This window comes from Galleria mellonella, unplaced genomic scaffold (assembly GCF_026898425.1).
Source record: "Galleria mellonella isolate WM207_F2 unplaced genomic scaffold, CSIRO_AGI_GalMel_v1 utg113, whole genome shotgun sequence".
NCBI classification, from domain to species: domain Eukaryota; kingdom Metazoa; phylum Arthropoda; class Insecta; order Lepidoptera; family Pyralidae; genus Galleria; species Galleria mellonella.
This window is the reverse complement of record NW_026441975.1, coordinates 739997-760047: the sequence shown is the minus strand read 5'-3', so window position 1 is coordinate 760047 and position 20051 is coordinate 739997. Positions and strand designations below refer to the sequence as shown.

At 34.8% G+C, this 20051-nt stretch overlaps 2 protein-coding genes across 2 annotated transcripts; both read left to right on the top strand.

The window, feature by feature from the left end:
- The first annotated feature begins 4048 nt into the window (after positions 1-4048).
- On the top strand, positions 4049-5353 carry LOC128200297 (lipase 1-like). Its single transcript, XM_052893359.1, has one exon. The coding sequence runs from the start codon at positions 4068-4070 to the stop codon at positions 5331-5333; it is 1266 nt and encodes a 421-aa protein (XP_052749319.1). The 5' UTR covers positions 4049-4067; the 3' UTR covers positions 5334-5353.
- A 10061-nt stretch (positions 5354-15414) lies between these two features.
- On the top strand, positions 15415-19837 carry LOC113512847 (lipase 1-like). The gene is made up of 2 exons (XM_052893010.1): positions 15415-16058; positions 17240-19837. Exons 1-2 carry the CDS (start codon positions 15415-15417, stop codon positions 18438-18440), a joined length of 1845 nt encoding a protein of 614 aa, XP_052748970.1. The 3' UTR covers positions 18441-19837.
- The last annotated feature ends 214 nt before the right edge of the window (positions 19838-20051 follow it).

Sequence of the window (20051 nt, the reverse complement as noted above, 5' to 3'; positions counted from 1 at the left end):
ATTGATTTCTTAAATATCTGCCATGTACAGACACCACCTAGTCACAATTTAATTATATAATATAATAAACGATTTGACTAATTAGGTACTTTGTCGAACAGTTGTGTTAAAACATTTGTTTAAATAATAAGTGTAATATGCCAAATCTAGACAATACGTAATAATGGTGATATATAAAGCTTTTATAATGTAAGGTAGACAAAAAAACTACATATCGCCTAAATAGGTTCTTGATTGCAACTTCCAAAAGGAGATTCTCAATATGTCTGCAATTCAGAACCGATTTTTATAATTATTTTCACAATCGATAGATATCTTTACTTTCGTGTTGGTTCGCTCATAATTTTGCGATTACTTAAACTGACATTTTTCTTTGCGGAAAATTTGAATGTTTGTTCTGAGATCACGCAAAAACTATTGCGCTAAATTATACAGGCCGTGCCGTAAGTCATGTATCAAACGGATTCTGGCAATAGAGGGTATCACGCGCTATCAATATAAATAAATAAATAAACAAAAAAGAATTAAACCAACAGTTACAAAATAGTGTTTTTTTTTTATTTTATTTTTAAGTCATAAGTTCTGTTACAAATAAAATGCACTTTTTATGAAGTAATGTATCTATAAAATTTATACCTACATATTTATTAAAATATCAGCAAAAAATAAAAAAAATATATTCTATTTGAAATGGCCACCTTTGCCTTTATACAGGCCTTTAATCTGTCTGGCTATGAATCTATAAATTTACGCACTGTTTCCAAGGGAAATTTCGCCACTGTTTGCTCTAAAGATTTTTTAAAATGTACTACACATTTCACATAGAAATGTAATTTAATAGTGACGTTTAATAATAATCACAACATTGTATATTTTTAGAATCGTCATGTAAAGTAGAAGTTTTTATAATAATATGCCGAACTTATACAATGTAATAAATAAAACACGTCCGTACTCAATTGCATATCTCTTTTTATAATCTCGACACATTTAGCTAACACAATATTGGAAATTTTTTTCCGAGATTCGACTGGACACACTTAATATTTTTTTTTTTAAATAGCTCTTGAAATTTCTCCATCGATGCGAGAAGAAAGAGGAACGCTTGGTTGGGGTTACATTTGAATGAATCTCTAGTCATTATACCAATATCATAACAGTTAACTATGATATGGAAGTCAGATAAATTATTTAATTTTATTGTAAGGAGCTTTTTTTAAAAATATAAATTATAAAAGTACACATACTCGGTATATCCAAATGTCGCAAAGGGCCCGATCTATGGCCGCCGCCAGGCAAATGCCCAGTGAGACAAAATAAGTTCACTGTGTTGAGATAATAATGCATTAGACATTAAAAGGCGGCAAATATTTTCCCTGGCAAAATACCCAGATCGGGCACTGACCTCACACTTCATTCGAGCTCTCTATAATTTTCCAGCATTACTTAATTCACATCATAACAGACTTAGTCAAATTTGGTTCAGTTTTACTGATATTATCTAAATATAATTACTATAATATGTATAATACTATTCATAAAGGTGGCCCTTTTTAAACGGCATTTTGACATACCTAATTTATTATCATAGTTACCCTGTATCATTATTTAATTATACCTTTTGATATAGGTCTTAATATCGACAGTTGTCATCATAAAACTTAAATAAATCGCAAATACCATTTCGAATATTTAAACGGATATCTAAATTAAGCGGAAATTGTTAAACTGCAACGTGCAATGGTACTAAACACATTGTTTGTTCTCGCAACAGTTGTTCACATAGATCGAAATTAATATAAATCGAATTGAATATATATCTAAAAAAATGTACTACACAATAAATTTTTTTTCCGCTTCGTTTAAACTTCTTACTAAAAAATATTCGAATTGAATTTTATTACAAAATGGTTAATTTTTAAAAGTAACGGTTAGAAAATTCTAAACAAATATTTCCATCGGAAAGCCATATTATGTGTTTCCCTCCTTACATAAAAATTATTCTGTGGAATGCACAATTTTATTAAATATTATATAAAGTTGTCATCCCCATAGAAATATTTCTAGAAAAATAAAAAAATTCCACTATTTAGTAACTATTGGTTTAATTAATTTTTGTTTATTTTTTTTTTGCCTATGTCTCGACCGAATCAAAGGCTTTCTCATAGTTTATAAACGCCAAATATAGTGGCAGATTATACTTTTCGGTCTTCTATATAATCTGCCGTGGCGTATGTACGCGGTCTATGGTGCTAAAGACCATTCGGTATCCAGATTTTGCGGGTAGCTGAAAGTCGTCGAGGTTGCGCGTAAGACGTTTCATTAGGGATATTGGTCTGTAGTTATTCAATAGGGTATTGTCACCCTTCTTGAAGAACAGGACTACAGCTCTTCTATTCCACGCCTCGGACGTAACATCGTTATGGATGATGAATTTAAATAGCATCTGAAGTACTACAAGTACCAGTTTTCCACCCACTCTCAGAAGCTCTGCTGTAATTCCATCTTCCCCCGGTGCCTTGCCATTATTAAGCTGTAAAATATCTATATTTTACAGCTTAATATATAAATATAGCCCATATTCTGCGCTGACATCGCCAGAAATTGTAGATGTATTTAAAGAAAATACAAATTAATTTAGTCTATGAATTTAGTTATAATATTGTTACTTACTCGTTTTAAAATTAAATTTCATGTAAGTCAAGTTTATTTTTTATGACGTCAGTTTACATCCTTCATCTGATATTTCATCGTGTTGAAGATAATATTTTTAATTACATATAGCAACTAAAATGTTTTTGGATAATTGTGGAAATGTAATTTGGCAACACTAACATTCTCTGATTTCCGTGTTTACTGTGTACCTAATGGCGTCCTGCGATACAAACGTGTTTTTTTTTTATTAAAAATTTTATTAACTAGCATATTTTCATCATTATAACAGACCCTTTCACATTAACACTGCGTGTATAACTTAATAAATCAAATCCTAGTACATTTTTTTTTAAGTTGTGAACGTAATATTAAGTAACAAGTTTAGTATTAACAGATAGATTTGTATTATTTGTAACCCTATATATATCTATAAAAGCCGTTCAGGAAACCTGGCTGTTGCCTTAAAACATCCCTTTGTTGAGTATTATAACCGACGCCTATGCTTACACTGCCGTTGCCATATGATCCCGGCATAGAATGGGCTCCTCCTTTCTTTCCTGTGGGTGGCGTAAGAGCCATTAAGGGAACTTAGTGATCAAGAGATAGGTAGCAGCGTTTCTCCTAAAACATCACCTCATCCCTCATTTTTGACCCGCTAATATATATCGTTAGCGCGGGCCAAGTAGCCATACCATAATTATCCATTAAAAAAAAAACGCTTATATTGAACGTGCAGGGGGCTGGCTGTAGGTCATATGTTGGATCGTAGGTTTGCTCGTTTAACTGAAGTTAAAATAACATTATTCAAGGCATATTGTCAATCTGTCTATATGAACAGCCTGTGGGTTGACTATACACGGAGGGCACACAGGCCTCTAAATGTTCAATAAAATAATTTTCCAGGGTGTTGTTATGGTTATTATATTATGGTATATTATAATGGAGTTATGGGATAATTAGAAAATAAATACTTAAATTGGAAAAAATTACGACAACGTCGTTCTACTAGAACCTATTGGTGTGTGGCAGTTAGCTTACGCGCAAAGGAAGTTATGAGGGTCTATCTGCTGATAGACCCTCATGGTACCTACATCAAAAAAAAATATATATATATTATATATATATATATATATATATATATATATATATATATATATATATATATATATATATATATATATATATATATATATGTATATATATATATATATATATATATATATATATATATATATATATAACAAACAAAATTTGGAATTTTTTTTTGAAGCGTGTACTTTAGACATTTATATAATAATATTCATGTTTATAGTCATATGTAAATATCACGTAAGTACACAAAATTTAAGTATATAAAAGATAGGAAAATTATTTATTACTGCTAAGTGTGCAAGCCAATTTTATTTTACATAATGTTGCCACTTGTAAAAGAAAAACTTATAGTCATATTCGTTCTTCCTATTTTATGTGAGTCCAGCTTAGTGGATCCAATTCTTAGTAGTGCAATTGAAAATGTGATACCTAATATAAACATTACAGAAATAATAAATAAATATTCTCCTCTTCAAAGTCACTTATCAGAAGATGGAAAACTCAACTTTTCTGAGCTCGCTGTAAAATACGGACAAAAATGTGAAGAGTATTCCGTGACAACCGAGGACAAATATATACTCACAATATTCCACATTCCCGGAAAAGGCAGACCTGTACTTTTAATGCACGGTTTAATAGACTCGTCAGATACTTTCATCATAAGAGGAAATATATCTCTCGCCATCACTTTAGCTGATGCAGGATACGACGTATGGGCTGCGAATTTTAGAGGTAATAGGTATTCGTTAGGCCATGAGACATTGGATTGTGAAAAAGACAAAGAGTACTGGGATTTCAGTTTGTACGAATTTGGATATTATGATTCTAGTGTCTGCATAGACTTCGTGTTACAACAGACTGATAAAAAAAAATTGACAGTCATCGGACATTCTCAGGGAACTACGAATTTTTTTGTACTCGGATCAAGGAGACCTGAATATAACGACAAAATCAATGTCTTTATTGCCTTAGCTCCTGTAGCGTATTTAAGTCATATGAGGGGATTGATAGAAGTTGCTGTTAAATTGGCACCACCAATATATTCTGCGCTGACATCGCTAGGAGTTGTAGATGTATTTAAAGAAAATTCTGCACTAAAAGATTTTATAGAAGTTGCGTGCACTCAAGATGTTGGAAGTTATGAACTTTGTTTTGATGGCGCTATTTTCCCAGGAGCCGGTTTCGATAGTGAAGAAACGGAGCCGCAATTCTCACACGTTGTGTTTGGTCATTATCCAGCTAGAAGTTCTATAAAAAATATATATCACTTAAGCCAAATTGCGAACAGAAATAAATTTGCTGATTACGATTACGGTACAATTAAAAATCTCGAAGTTTATGGCGCTACGGATCCTCCGGAATTTGATCTGGGGAAAGTTAAAGCGAAGACCGCTTTGTTTGTTGGTGAAAATGACTTCTTAGGCACTGTAGAAGACGTCGACACTCTGAAGTCTCAATTACCAAATGTAGTAAAATATCAAATATTACCCCGAAAGGAGTTTAATCATATGGATTTTGTTTGGGGAAAACATATGCCAGAAACCTTATATCCTTATGTATTTGAAGTCTTAGATAAATATTCGTAGAACAAGTACAATACACTAGCAATATAGGGTATATTGCTACCAGGTCGACCTCCATGTGATCCCCCCTTGAAACCATCGTGTTGAATTCCAGGTGTATTCATCACGATAGACTAACTGACCTTTCTTTTCATTCTTACTTATGGTGTATCGCCATCGTTCATTGTTAGCAATACAGGATGTATCAGGCGACTTTCTCGCGGTTCCCCCTGAAAACTATCGTGTTCTATTCAAAGTGAATCTATCACGATAAGCTAACTGACTTGTCTTTTCATTGTCACCTATCATACCTCACTGGTGCCCCGCCAGCGTATACCGTCAGCGCACGCAGAGTTACTATTCCATTATCATCTATTTAAAAAAAATACTGCCAGCGTATACGGTTAAAGCAAGTGGGGTTACTACTCCTTTGTCATCCATTAAAAAAACATGTTGTCTATGTGTTATGTCATAGTATGCATTAACGTTAAATGAATAACTTGAATTAAAAAAAACAACTAACCAAAAAAATATTTATTTTCTATAATTAATATGTAACTAGATACATAGCTTGAACAATTTCATATAAAATTAAATACATTTCCATCTGATTAACTTGCTGTTTTTATATCAAATGAAAAGCATATTGATTTATATAAGGTGATAATTTTGGACGAAGGTGTGATCCTAATAAATTCTGCCCGAAAATAAGATTCAACAAAACACACTACTTATAGTATCTACCATTACATCTCTGGAGTAAAACTCCGGGGGTTTCTTATTACAAAGGCCAAATTTCGCTTTAAGTACGACGTCTAACAATTACACATTATATGAATAGGTAAAATGGACCCAGATGTGGTCTAAAGTTAATGTTTATCTATAATCTAAGCTCGAAAACTATATTTTCAAGTGCTGTTGAAAGTAATACACGCCTATAATAAAATTTCAATCTGATATTACAACAAAATCTTTATTGTAAGGACCAATACGAACTAATTTTCCAATAGACTTAAATAAAAAATATTATAATTTTAGGTTATAATGGCCCATAAACAGTCATCATCATAGCAGCCTTTAACTGTCCACTGCTGAACATAAACCTCTCCTTGATTGAGGATTTTGTCAGTAGGTTCCATGCTTGGCAGGCGGATTGGCAACCGCAGTTAGGCTTTGAAGATCTTTTTAGAAGGACGCTGCTGCCTATCCCTCATCCTTCCCCATAAACAATATTTTTTTATGCAACTTAAAATGGCTAACTAGCTGATGGCCCACCTGATAGAAAGTGGTAACCGTCGCCTATAGATATGAGCAGTACCATGGACATAACAGGTATCATGGGTGAAACAATATACGGTTTTGCCAATGATACCTCCCATATGTTGCCATTCCTGAGGACTCAGGTGTTACTCCTCTGTACCCTGTACGATGACCGACCCTAGACAAGTGCCAAACAATAATAATAATAATAATTGTTTTATTTATTTTAATTAAATAATATGTACTTATAACCAATAGAATCGTTTCGGTTTACAGTCTCATAAGAAAAAACAAGACAATGCATGTCGCCATGTCATTCTAACTTGAAGGCACTATAGTGATAGCGATTTCGTCGATTGTGTACAAGATATACGGTATTTCACGCCGGAACACCGCCTGAAACTGTATAAAACTCAAGTGAGGCCACACATGGAATAGCAGGAGCGCCACAGTACCAACTCCTTCCGTTAGACCGCATTCAAAGTCGGTCAGCTCGAATTGTTAACGATCAGCGTCTTACTGTCCGACTCGACCCACTGAAACTGCGTAGAGATGTTGCATCTCTGTGCATCTTCTACCGAATTTATCTCCGGGAGTGCTCTGAAGAATTGTTCGGATTGATACCTGATGCTGATTTTCACCATCTTACAACCCGCCATAAACTAAAATTTCATCCCAACCATCTGGACGAGTGGCGGTCCTCCACCGTGCATTTTTCAAGGCACTTTCTTCCACGCACAACCACTCTTTGGAATTAACTTCCAGCAGCAATATTTCCGAACCGATACGACAACATAACCTTCAAGAAAAGAGCATATTCCTTTTTAAAAGGCCGGCAGCACACCTGCAATGCTGTAGGTGTTGTGGGTGACCATGAGCGGCGGTAGTCACCATTAGGTGAGCCGCTTGCTCGTTTGCCCCCTGTGTTGTAAAAAAATATACATAACGAAAAAAAACACTATATGTTTACTTGGCACGGAGAAAATAAGGCCTTTCTGACGTACATATATTATATGGTTAATACAAATGTTTTCGATATAACTGCGACGTAAAATATGTTCAAATATTATCTTCGTTTACGTCATATAGGTTTAAAAAAAAAAAGAAATAAACATAAGATCAATAAATATTCATTAAATTGACAATTTGGCAAATCCAATTCACAATTCACAAGTTTATTTTTTAAAAAGATGATGATTCTATTTTTAAAAAATATCTTTTAAAAATATAGTATAATTTTTCCTGTTCTCCTTTAACCTTTGTTTATATTTTGGTCAGTACCTTATGCTGCTGTATTTTATATGAACTTTTTAATTGTTATTATAATTATGTATGTTTTAATATAATAAAGAGGGGGGAAAGGGATTATTAGTAATGGGGTCTGGTTTCCTTATAACTAGCAATAGACCCTATAAGGTCGACCTCCACGCGGTTTCTCCTGTAAACTATTTTAATTAATTCTAGTGGAATTCGTCACGATTGGCTAACTGCCTGCTTTTTCATCCTTACCTATCATGCCTCACTGGCTAGCGTATACCAATAGCGCAGGCGGGGTTACCATTCCATTATCGCACATTAAAAAAGTGCAATAAAAAGTTAAATAAATAAATATACAGTTAATATAAAATTCCATGAACATATTGAGATTTTTAAAACCTAGTTTATTATTCTGACGTACCTATATATTCAACCGATTTTAGATTAAAATTTTGGCGCTAAACTTTTTGAGCTACTTATAAACGGTAGTAGTTTACGGGTTGTGGAAGTCCGTAGGTGTACTTCGATGATGCTGGCCATACTGCCTGTATTGACAGATGGTGTACTTACCGGTGACTATTGCACACGTATATACGTATACGGAGGGCACTAAATTAAATTTAATATAAGATCTAAACATTTGTTTAATTGATTGGTAAATGCGGATGGATCACATAAAATGAGTATGTATTCTCAAGTTGCCTTAATATATTTTAGACTGATTTTTTTATAATCGTGAGCGTGTCTAAGCCGATATTACAATAATAGATAATTGTTAAGGTATATATTTGAGCTCTTGAATTAAATTATTTCAACTATAAAAACATTGCAGTATATTTACACCACATTTATGGCGGTTTTTCACAAAACAATTTGAATCATTCGATTGATAGGAAGCCGTTTTATTGTCACAAATAATATACTAGTGATCATTGTAAATTCATAATTATGTTGTGAGAGGACAATCTTTACAACTTTTAACTGACTATCTAAATGATAGATTCCAAAAAGTAAAAATTGACAAATGGATTAGTGATGAACCTCCAGTCACCTTCGGATTTTCTCAGGGTAGTATCTTCGCACCGACCTTATTCTTGGTCTATATATAAGATCTTTTCCAACTTCTGATATAAAATGGCAAAATTATCGCTAGTGTTCATGATACTGCCCTGATATTTCAGGGCAACACATGGAATGAAGTCTTCCATCTATCGCAAATGGGTTAAAATAGGGCCTATGATTCGCTTAGCAGTAATATTCTCACCCTAAATGTAACCAAATCTAAGTATATGACATTCGCTTTAACAAAAAAAAAACTGCCTACATGTTATTATACAACTGCCCACAAATATATTGATAAAAATATAAACAACTGTAACTGTAAATCCATTAAAAGTTGTGATACGTTTAAGTATCTGGGTGTCATAATTGATAATACACTAAGTTTTAAAGCTCATACCCAAATGCTGGGTGCTAGACTCCGTAGACTCGAAGTAGCTGTAAATCATGTTATTCTTAGTGGCTTAAGACATTGGATTATAATTCCATGGAAGAACTAGGACTTCTATTTTGAGTTGATACAAGTGTATATTATTTAATATACACACATACATATAAAAACATATGCAAATACATACACACTTAAGCTTACATGCGCACACGTGCACACACATACATAAACGCGCGTGCGCTAACACACACACTCTTTTTTTTAAATATTAATTTTATTGTTCATTTTGTTATGTTTATGGTACTGTATTTCTTAATAATTAATATGTTAATGAACTAAATACAAAAATGGGGTAATATTTATACTTACAAGGAGTCACACAATTATCAGCCCGCAAACTTATCAGCCGCCCCTCGTATATCACGCACCCTTGCCCGCACGGGATAAAGGAATTATAATTATATACGTATTCTAATGAATTATTTTTATGCAACTTAGAATGGCAAACAAGCTGACGATCCACCTGATAGAAAGTGGTAACCTTCGCCTATAGATATGGGAAGTACCATGGACATAACAGAGTATACTACCCCATGCATTGCCATTCCTGAGGACTCAGGTGTTATTCCTCTATACCCTGTAAATTCACTGGTTCCCACCCTTCAAACCGACACACAGCATACACAGCCATGCAAACACGACTGCTTAACGGTAGAAACACGAATGGGACAAAGGTGCACAAGCAAACGACTTTGATTATATTATGGTTCAATTGCATCATGTAATACAAAGCAGCTTATAGCGGTAGAATATGCTCCCAGTAATCCGCTGGATCATAATAAATGATTTTTTTGTATTACAATGCATTATTCATAAATATAATAAATAGAATTTTTCATTTTTCATGAATAGAATAACGAAAAACGCATTGGAATGGAAATAAATCCACTGATTATATTTCAGACTTAATTTTTAGCATCTATTGGTCTTAAGATTCTTCTAAGAAATATTGATTTCTTAAATATCTGCCATGTACAGACACCACCTAGTCACAATTTAATTATATAATATAATAAACGATTTGATTAATTAGGTACTTTGTCGAACAGTTGTATTAAACATTTGTTTAAATAATAATTGTAAATGTCAAATCTAGACAATAGGTAATAATGGTGATATATAAAGCTTTTATAATGTAAGGTAGACAAAAAAACTACATATCGCCTAAATAGGTTCTTGATTGCAACTTTCAAAAGGAGATTCTCAATTTGTCTGCAATTCAGAACCGATTTTTATAATTATTTTCACAATCGATAGATATCTTTACTTTCGTGTTGGTTCGATTATAATTTTGCAATTACTTAAGCTGACATGATATGACATGACACTATGATATGGCAGTCAGATAAATTATTTAATTTTATTGTAAAGAGCTTTTTTTAAAAATATAAATTATAAAAGTACACATACTCGGCATATCTAAATGTCGCAAAGGGCCCGATCTATGGCCGCCGCCAGGCAAATGCCCAGTGGGACAAAATAAGTTCACTGTGTTGAGATAATAATGCATTAGACATTAAAAGGCGGCAAATATTTTCCCCGGCAAAATACTCAGATCGGGCACTGACCTCACACATCATTCGAGCTCTCTATAATTTTCCAGCATTCCTTAATTCACGTCATAACAGACTTAGTCAAATTTGGGTTAGTTTTACTGATATTATCTAAATATAATTACTATAATATGTATAATACTATTCATAAAGGTGGCCCTTTTTAAACGGCATTTTAACATACCTAATTTATTATCATAGTTACTCTGTATCATTATTTAACTATACATTTTGATATAGGTCTTAATATCGACAGTTGTCATCATAAAACTTAAATAAATCGCAAATACCATTCGAATATTTAAACGGATATCTAAATTAGGCGAAAATCGTTAAACTGCAACGTGCAATGGTGCTAAACACATTGTTTGTTCTCGCAACAGTTGTTCACATAGATCGAAATTAATATAAATCGAGATGAATATATATCTAAAAAAATGTACTACATAGTAAATTTTTTTTCGGCTTCGTTTAAACTTCTTACTAAAAAATATTCGAATTGAATTTTATTACAAAATGGTTAATTTTTAAAAGTAACGGTTAGAAAATTCTAAACAAATATTTCCATCGGAAAGCCACATTATGTGTATTCTGTGGAATGCCCAATTTTATTAAATATTTATAAAATGTGTCATCCCCGTAGAAATATTTCTAGAAATATTTCTAGAAAAATAAAAAAATCCCACTATTTTGTAACTATTGGTTTAATTAATTTTTGTTTATTTTTTTTTGCCCATGTCTCGACCGAATCAAAGGCTTTCTCATAGTTTACAAACGCCAGACATAGTGGCAGATTATACTTTTCGGTCTTCTATATAATCTGCCGTGGCGTATGTACGCGGTCTATGGTGCTAAAGACCTTTCGGTATCCAGATTTTGCGGGTAGCTAAAAGTCGTCGAGGTTGCGCGTAAGACGTTTCATTAGGGATATTGGTCTGTAGTTATTCAATAGGGTATTGTCACCCTTCTTGAAGAGCAGGACTACAGCTCTTCTGTTCCACGCCTCGGACGTAACATCGTTATGGATGATGAATTTAAATAGCATCTGAAGTACTACAAGTACCAGTTTTCCACCCACTCTCAGAAGCTCTGCTGTAATTCCATCTTCCCCCGGTGCCTTGCCATTATTAAGCTGTAAAATATCTATATTTTACAGCTTAATATATAAATATAGCCCATATTCTGCGCTGACATCGCTAGAAATTGTAGATGTATTTAAAGAAATAACAAATTAATTTAGTCTATGAATTTAGTTATAATATTGTTACCTACTCGTTTTAAAATTAAATTTCATGTAAGTCAAGTTTATTTTTTATGACGTCAGTTTACATCCTTCATCTGATATTTCATCGTGTTGAAAATAATATTTTTAATTACATATAGCAACTAAAATGTTTTTGGATAATTGTGGAAATGTAATTTGGCAACACTAACATTCTCTGATTTCCGTGTTTACTGTGTACCTAATGGCGTCCTGCGATACAAACGTGTTTTTTTTTTTTATTAAAATTTTTATTAACTAGCATATTTTCATCATTATAACAGACCCTTTCACATTAACACTGCGTGTATAACTTAATAAACCTAATGTTAGTACATTATTTTTAAGTAATAATATAATATATATATATAATAATAGAACGTAATATTAAGTAACAAGTTTAGTATTAACAGATAGATTTGTATTATTTGTAACAAGCGGGCTAAAAAAGCAGTTGGGTGTTTTTTTTAACGAATGAGAGTGGATATATAAAAGGGAATACATACGCCTATGCTAATGGTATACTATGACGGGACCAGTGAAAGATGTAACAAAGGGTTCAGTTGGCCCATTGTGGCAAATTCACTACATATTAACGACGATGGGTTCTAGGGAGGACCGTGTCGAAGTCGAATTGATCCCTGTCAAGTCTCTTATAGTGCTCTCCCAGGTGGTACTAGGATACAGTACATGTAGTAGGAGGAAGTGAGATTCAGGGTTCAACACTAAGTTTGATATATATAGGTAAGGTACTTGGTAATCAGGAAGGGGGAAAGGGGTTGTTAGTAATAGGGTCTAATTGACCCATTGCTAGCAACGCACCCTATTAGGTCGACCTCCACGCGGTTCCCCTGGAAACCGTCGTGGTTAATTTTAGCGAAATATGTCACGATGGGCTAATTGACTTGCCTTTTCATTCTCACCTATCATCTCTCACTGGTGCACCGCCAGCGTATACCGTTAGCGCAGGTGGGGTTCCATTTATTCATTCATTCCATTGTCGTTCATTAAAAATAAAACATAATAATCAGTGCCTTAGTGTAGTTGTCTATATGTTGTATGCATTAAAGTTAAATGAACGACTTGAATTAGAAAAAACAACTAACCAAGATATTTATTTTCTATAATTAATATGTAACTAGATACATAGCTTGAACAATTTCATATAACATTAAATACATTTCCATCTGATTTACTTGCTGTTTTAATGATAAACGAATAGTGTATTGATTTATATAAGGTGATTATTTTGGACGGTCAAACAAAACACGCTATGACTGCGTAACAATTACATGTCTGGAATAAAATTCCCGGGGTTTTTATTATAAACCCCAGATTAGCACTTAAGAGCGTTCATAACGAAGTATAGCAGCCTCGTAGTTAACTATCAATTTCCCGTCTGTCAATGTCTACCGTTACGATTGGTCATATCGACGCCTCACATAAGGATATTATTTAAGGATATTGATCCAATGCAAAATTATTTTAAAATTATTAAAAGTCTACACTTGACAATAGAACAAGTGAATCGACTAGTTTATTTTCCATTTAATATAACTTATAAATAGAAATTAATTCTAATTATAGTCACGATACAAATACAAATATAAAATTATCTTATACATAATAATTTGAAAATAGTAACTGAGTTTCTTGAGGGTTCTTTTCAGCAAATAACTACATGCAGAACTAAGCAGAACAAAAAATGGACGATTTAAAAGAGCTTGGTAACAAGTCTATTTGTATAAAGATTATTTCTACTCGATCCTACTTACTCTATTCAACTACGATCGGATCTCAAAAATATGAAGCTAAGCATCGATCGTCAATAATTTTGATAACCATATCATCACAATAAAAGTAGGGTATTTACCTACGAGTATATCGTGAAGATTGCAAATCCGATAGCGGGCGTATTATTAAATAATAGCAATAATACCGCTTACAGAGATAATCATCCTCATCATATTAGCCGTTACCTGTTCACTGCTAAACATAGGCCTTCCTCACAGACTGCCATAAGGAACGGAGCGTATCTTATAGCAATTTACCATTGAGGGGATTTTGCCAATAGTTGACACGCTTGGCAGGCGGGTTGGCAACCACAGTGTAGTTTAGTAATGTCTTAAAGAGGAACGCTGGCCGTTTCTAGATCTTTAAATTCCCTTACTAGTTTCTTATGACACCCACGGAAAAGAAAGGGGTGCTTATTCTGTCTATGAAAAAATACATAAATCAGATGATATATTGGATAAGAAAACAGGTAGTGGCCTGCCACCCGTTGCTCCAACGACTTTAAAAACACAATGTAGCGATGTACTAGCGTCTGATTCACCGATATTCCATGATAACACAATTATAGATGTGCAGTTTCTTTATAGAAAATATTGTATGTGACAGATGTGGCGCATCTAGAAAATATTAAAAGAAATATAGCAAAAAATTATGAAAATTGAACTTTAAAGATTTACTCTTAGGTAAAAGAAACCGTTTCATTCAAAGATTGGCAATGTGATTTGTAACAGACAATTAAAATTTTAAGGCGGTGGAGAAGTATGTACCTTTCATCTGTACATCACTATATATACAAAAAGGAAATACAGGACACAACATTATTGATTACATTCTCAAGAAAATTTGGGGAACAAGTGAAACTTTTTAAGTTGTTGATTAATAATTAAACATTGTGTCCCTATAGTTACCCTATATATATCTATAAAAGCCGTTCAGGAAACCTGGCTGTTGCTTTAAAACATCCCTTCGTTGAGTACTATAACCGATGCCTATGCTTACACTGCCGTTGCCGTATGATCCTGGCATAGAATGGGTCACTCCTTTCTTTCCTGTGGGTGGCGTAAGAGCTACTAAGGGAACTTAGTGATCGAGAGATAGGCAACACCGTTTCTCTTAAAACATCCTTCACTCTTGACCCGCTAATATATACCGTTAACGCGGGCGAAGTAGCCATACCATAATTATCCATTAAAAAACGCTTATATTGAACGTGCAGGGGGCTGGCTGTGTGGACACAGAATCGAGGTCAAGTCTCACATGTGTTACTTGGGGCTTGACCTCGGCAGGTGGTGTCCTTATGGCGGCGGCTGGTGCACTCAGCTGGCTGCTGCCTAATCTGGGGGGCCCAGAAGATAGCTATCGCCGCCTACACATGGCGGTGGTGCAGTCCATGGCCCTATATGGGGCTCCCATCTGGGCGGGAGCCATAAATAGGATGAATGTGCCTGCCTCAACAGGCCACAGAGGACCATGACTATCCGAGTCCTGAGTGGATATCCTACCATCTCCTGCGAGGCTGCATGTGTGCTGGCGGGGTTCCCGCCCTGGGACCTAGAGGCAGAAGCTCGCGCGTCGATCTACAAATGGCGCGCGGAGCGACGTTCCCGGGGCGAGTGCCCCACCGAGAGGGAAATGAGTTTACGGAAGTCCTGCGCTCGGCGGATCCTCCTGGAGAAGTGGGATGCGAGGCTAGCCGACCCAGGGGCCGGCCTGAGGACCGTCGAGGCGGTTCGCCCAGTGCTAAAACACTGGGTGAACGGGCGGCGCAAAGGTCCAATGACCTTTCGGCTGACACAGATACTGACCGGTCACGGTTGTTTCAGTCAGTACCTGTGTCAGATTGCGAGAAGAGAGCCGACAACTGAGTGCCATGAGTATGGTTGCGACCGGGACACAGCGCAACATGTTCTAGAAGAATGCCCAGCGTTCAGTGCGGAGCGCTGCGTCCTGGTTGCGGAAGTGGGGGATGACCTCTCGCTGCCGAATATAGTTCGGAGGATGGTTAGTAACGAGAGGTCGTGGAACGCAATGCTCACCTTCTGTGAAGCGGGAGCGGGAGAGTACCCCCACCGCTCCCGTCATGCGCCGCCGCCGAGCCAGACGAAGGAGACGGGGTGTGCCCAACTCCGCCTCTTTCTCCCCCCCCCCCCCCACTAGGGTCGGGGTGTTGCCTTGAGGGAGACACACCATACATATGACCCTAGGAGGTGTGCGCACGTATCCGTGCCCTCCTGTGATGGTAGGGTTAGAGGGACATTCCCCACCCTAACTAAGAGAGGAGGCCTGCCCTACACTACCTACAGGGCGGGCCGTCGTGTTGGATACTCGGTAGTCATACAAACGGGAACCCGGGATCCAACATAAACGCCTCGAGGTATGTCGTGTGGTTTTTAGTGGGTACGAATTTCACACACCTCAGCTGCCCTCCCTTCGGCAGATGAGACGATCTTGCTGCATATTTTCCACACGAAAAAAAAAGGGGGCTGACTGTAGGTCATATGTTGGATCGCAGGTTTGGTCGTTTAACTGATGTTAAAATAACATTATTCAAGGCATATTGTCAATCTGTCTATATGAACAGCCTGTGGGTTGACTATACACGGAGGGCACACAGGCCTCTAAATGTTTAATAAAATAATTTTCCATGGTATTGTTATGGTTGCCACGTTTTGTAATTAGTCCATAATGTTTGCAGTAACATCAACAGATGACTTTATTAGCCGACATTAGGCGCAAACGTATCGCGTCTCTATTACACCGACTGTGTGGCAGAAGAATGCTATTACATTCTGAAGGCATCATTTAATAAGTACGACAGTCGGATCCACTTATTTTGGGTCAAAATTATTATAGAGGACATAAAATATATAAAAATTTATTTGTTAATTTATTGTAATGTTTGTAATGACATGTATTTTATTCACTTGTAAAAATGCCCGTAAGGGACCATATTATATTATATATATATATATATATATATATATATATATATATATATATATATATATATATATATATATAATATATATATATAAAACAAACAAAATTTGGAATTTTTTTGAAGCGTGTACTTTAGACATTTATATAATAATATTCATGTTTATAGTCATATGTAAATATCACGTAAGTACACAAAATTTAAGTATATAAAAGATAAAATACACACACTTAGCAGTAATAAATAAATTATTTATTACTGCTAAGTGTGCAAGCTAATTTTATTTTACATAATGTTGCTACTTGTAAAAGAAAAATTTATAGTCATATTCGTTCTTCCTATTTTATGTGAGTCCAGCTTAGTGGATCCAATTCTTAGTAGTGCAATTGAAAATGTGATACCTAATATAAACATTACAGAAATAATAAATAAATATTCTCCTCTTCAAAGTCACTTATCAGAAGATGGGAAATTCAACTTTTCTGAGCTCGCTGTAAAATATGGACAAAAATGTGAAGAGTATTCCGTGACAACCGAGGACAAATATATACTCACAATATTCCACATTCCCGGAAAAGGTAGACCTGTACTTTTAATGCACGGTTTAATAGACTCGTCAGATACTTTCATCATAAGAGGAAATATATCTCTCGCCATCACTTTAGCTGATGCAGGATACGACGTATGGGCTGCGAATTTTAGAGGTAATAGGTATTCGTTAGGCCATGAGACATTGGATTGTGAGAAAGACAAAGAGTACTGGGATTTCAGTTTGTACGAATTTGGATATTATGATTCTAGTGTCTGCATAGACTTCGTGTTACAACAGACTGATAAAAAAAAATTGACAGTCATCGGACATTCTCAAGGAACTACGAATTTTTTTGTACTCGGATCAAGGAGACCTGAATATAACGACAAAATCAATGTTTTTATTGCCTTAGCTCCCATAGCGTATTTAAGTCATATAAGGGGATTTAAAGGAGTTACTGTTAAATTGGCAACACCAATATATTCTGCGCTGACATCGCTAGGAGTTGTAGATGTGTTTAAAGAAAATTCTGCACTAAAAGATTTTATAGAAGTTGCGTGCACCCAAGATGTTGGAAGTTATGAACTTTGTTTTGATGGCACTATTATCCCAGGAGCCGGTTTCGATAGTGAAGAAACGGAGCCGCAATTCTCACACGTTGTGTTTGGTCATTATCCAGCTAGAAGTTCTATAAAAAGTATATATCACTTAAGCCAAATTGCGAACAGAAATAAATTTGCTAATTACGATTACGGTACAATTAAAAATCTCGAAGTTTATGGCGCTACGGATCCTCCGGAATTTGATCTGGGGAAAGTTAAAGCGAAGACCGCTTTGTTTGTTGGTGAAAATGACGTCTTTGGCACTGTAGAAGACGTCGACACTCTGAAGTCTCAATTACCAAATGTAGTAAAATATCAAATATTACCCCGAAAGGAGTTTAGTCATATGGATTTTGTTTGGGGAAAACATATGCCAGAAACTTTATATCCTTATGTATTTGAAGTCTTAGATAAATATTCGTAGAACAAGTACAATACACTAGCAATATAAGGTATATTGCTACCAGGTCGACCTCCATGTGATCCCCCCTTGAAACCATCGTGTTGAATTCCAGGTGTATTCATCACGATAGACTAACTGACCTTTCTTTTCATTCTTACTTATGGTGTATCGCCATCGTTCATTGTTAGCAATACAGGGTGTATCAGGCGACTTTCTCGCGGTTCCCCCTGAAAACTATCATGTTCTATTCAAAGTGAATCTATCACGATAAGCTAATGGGGTTACTACTCCATTGTCATCCATTAAAAAAACATGTGTTGTCATAGCATGCATTAACGTTAAATGAATAACTTGAATTAAAAAAAAAAAACAACTAACCAAAAAAATATTTATTTTCTATAATTAATATGTAACTAGATACATAGCTTGAACAATTTCATATAAAATTAAATACATTTCCATCTGATTAACTTGCTGTTTTTATATCAAATGAAAAGCATATTGATTTATATAAGGTGATAATTTTGGACGAAGGTGTGATCCTAATAAATTCTGCCCGAAAATAAGATTCAACAAAACACACTACTTATAGTATCTACCATTACATCTCTGGAGTAAAACTCCGGGGGTTTCTTATTACAAAGGCCAAATTTCGCTTTAAGTACGACGTCTAACAATTACACATTATATGAATAGGTAAAATGGACCCAGATGTGGTCTAAAGTTAATGTTTATCTATAATCTAAGCTCGAAAACTACATATTCAAGAACTATTGTGCAAGTAATACACACCTACAAACACAGGTATTTATTGTAGATACTATAATGACAATGGAGTCGATTCTAAGGTGTCATTTTTATAAACCTATCCCTAAAATTTCAATTTAATAATACAGGAAAATCAGTGACGACCAATACGAAATAATTTTCTAATAAATTTAAATCAAAATTATTATAAATTTATGGCGGCCCATAAACAGTAAATTCCCAAAATTATCAAATTAAAATATTAGGTCAAGAGAAAAAAAAAATAGTACATCAAAATCGGCCTCATTATTGGACAGTTTAGTGTAAGATATTTTCTTTATTGTGTACTGAACTATGTTATTTAATTTGAGATTTCAAAAAGTATGTAATTGGTAGATGGCACAGAGTTTCGTCAGTAAACAGTAGATCTTGGGTCTAATCAAATCGGCCACCCCTGGTACACAGCAAGAGATAGTTTGAATCTACTTTGCAAAGTCTACAGTGAAGAGACAACTGGATAACTACTCTCCATTCAAAATAACAGTGAAAGACGTTTTAACGTAACGAAGTTATGTTGTTGTTTTCTATAATTATAGTTTTAGTTCGCTAATAAAGCACTTTTTAAATAAACAATCGGAAACATTTAAAAATGTTCAATTGTTTTTGAAAACTAACAGAAAATTACGACGTTGCACACTTTGATATGTCAAAGTATGAACATATTTTTTATGACGCATATTTTTTTATTTTTTAAGATTTTCTACTACAAAAAGGTATGTATTAGGCATTGGTAACATGGATTCCGATCTGATACCTTCATATTAGATTCATCTGGACATTGATGGCGGAAAAAGGTCATCACCCATGTCGATATCGCCCATATCT

What these genes read in the sequence shown, in the direction of transcription:
- LOC128200297 (XM_052893359.1), top strand. Translation starts at nt 4,068, where the DNA reads ATGTTGCCACTTGTAAAAGAAAAACTTATAGTCATATTCGTTCTTCCT.
- LOC113512847 (XM_052893010.1), top strand. Translation starts at nt 15,415, where the DNA reads ATGACTATCCGAGTCCTGAGTGGATATCCTACCATCTCCTGCGAGGCT. An exon ending in AGCCAGACGAAGGAGACGGG is followed by an intron (nt 16,059 to 17,239) that starts GTGTGCCCAACT and finishes ATGTGAGTCCAG; the next exon opens with CTTAGTGGATCCAATTCTTA.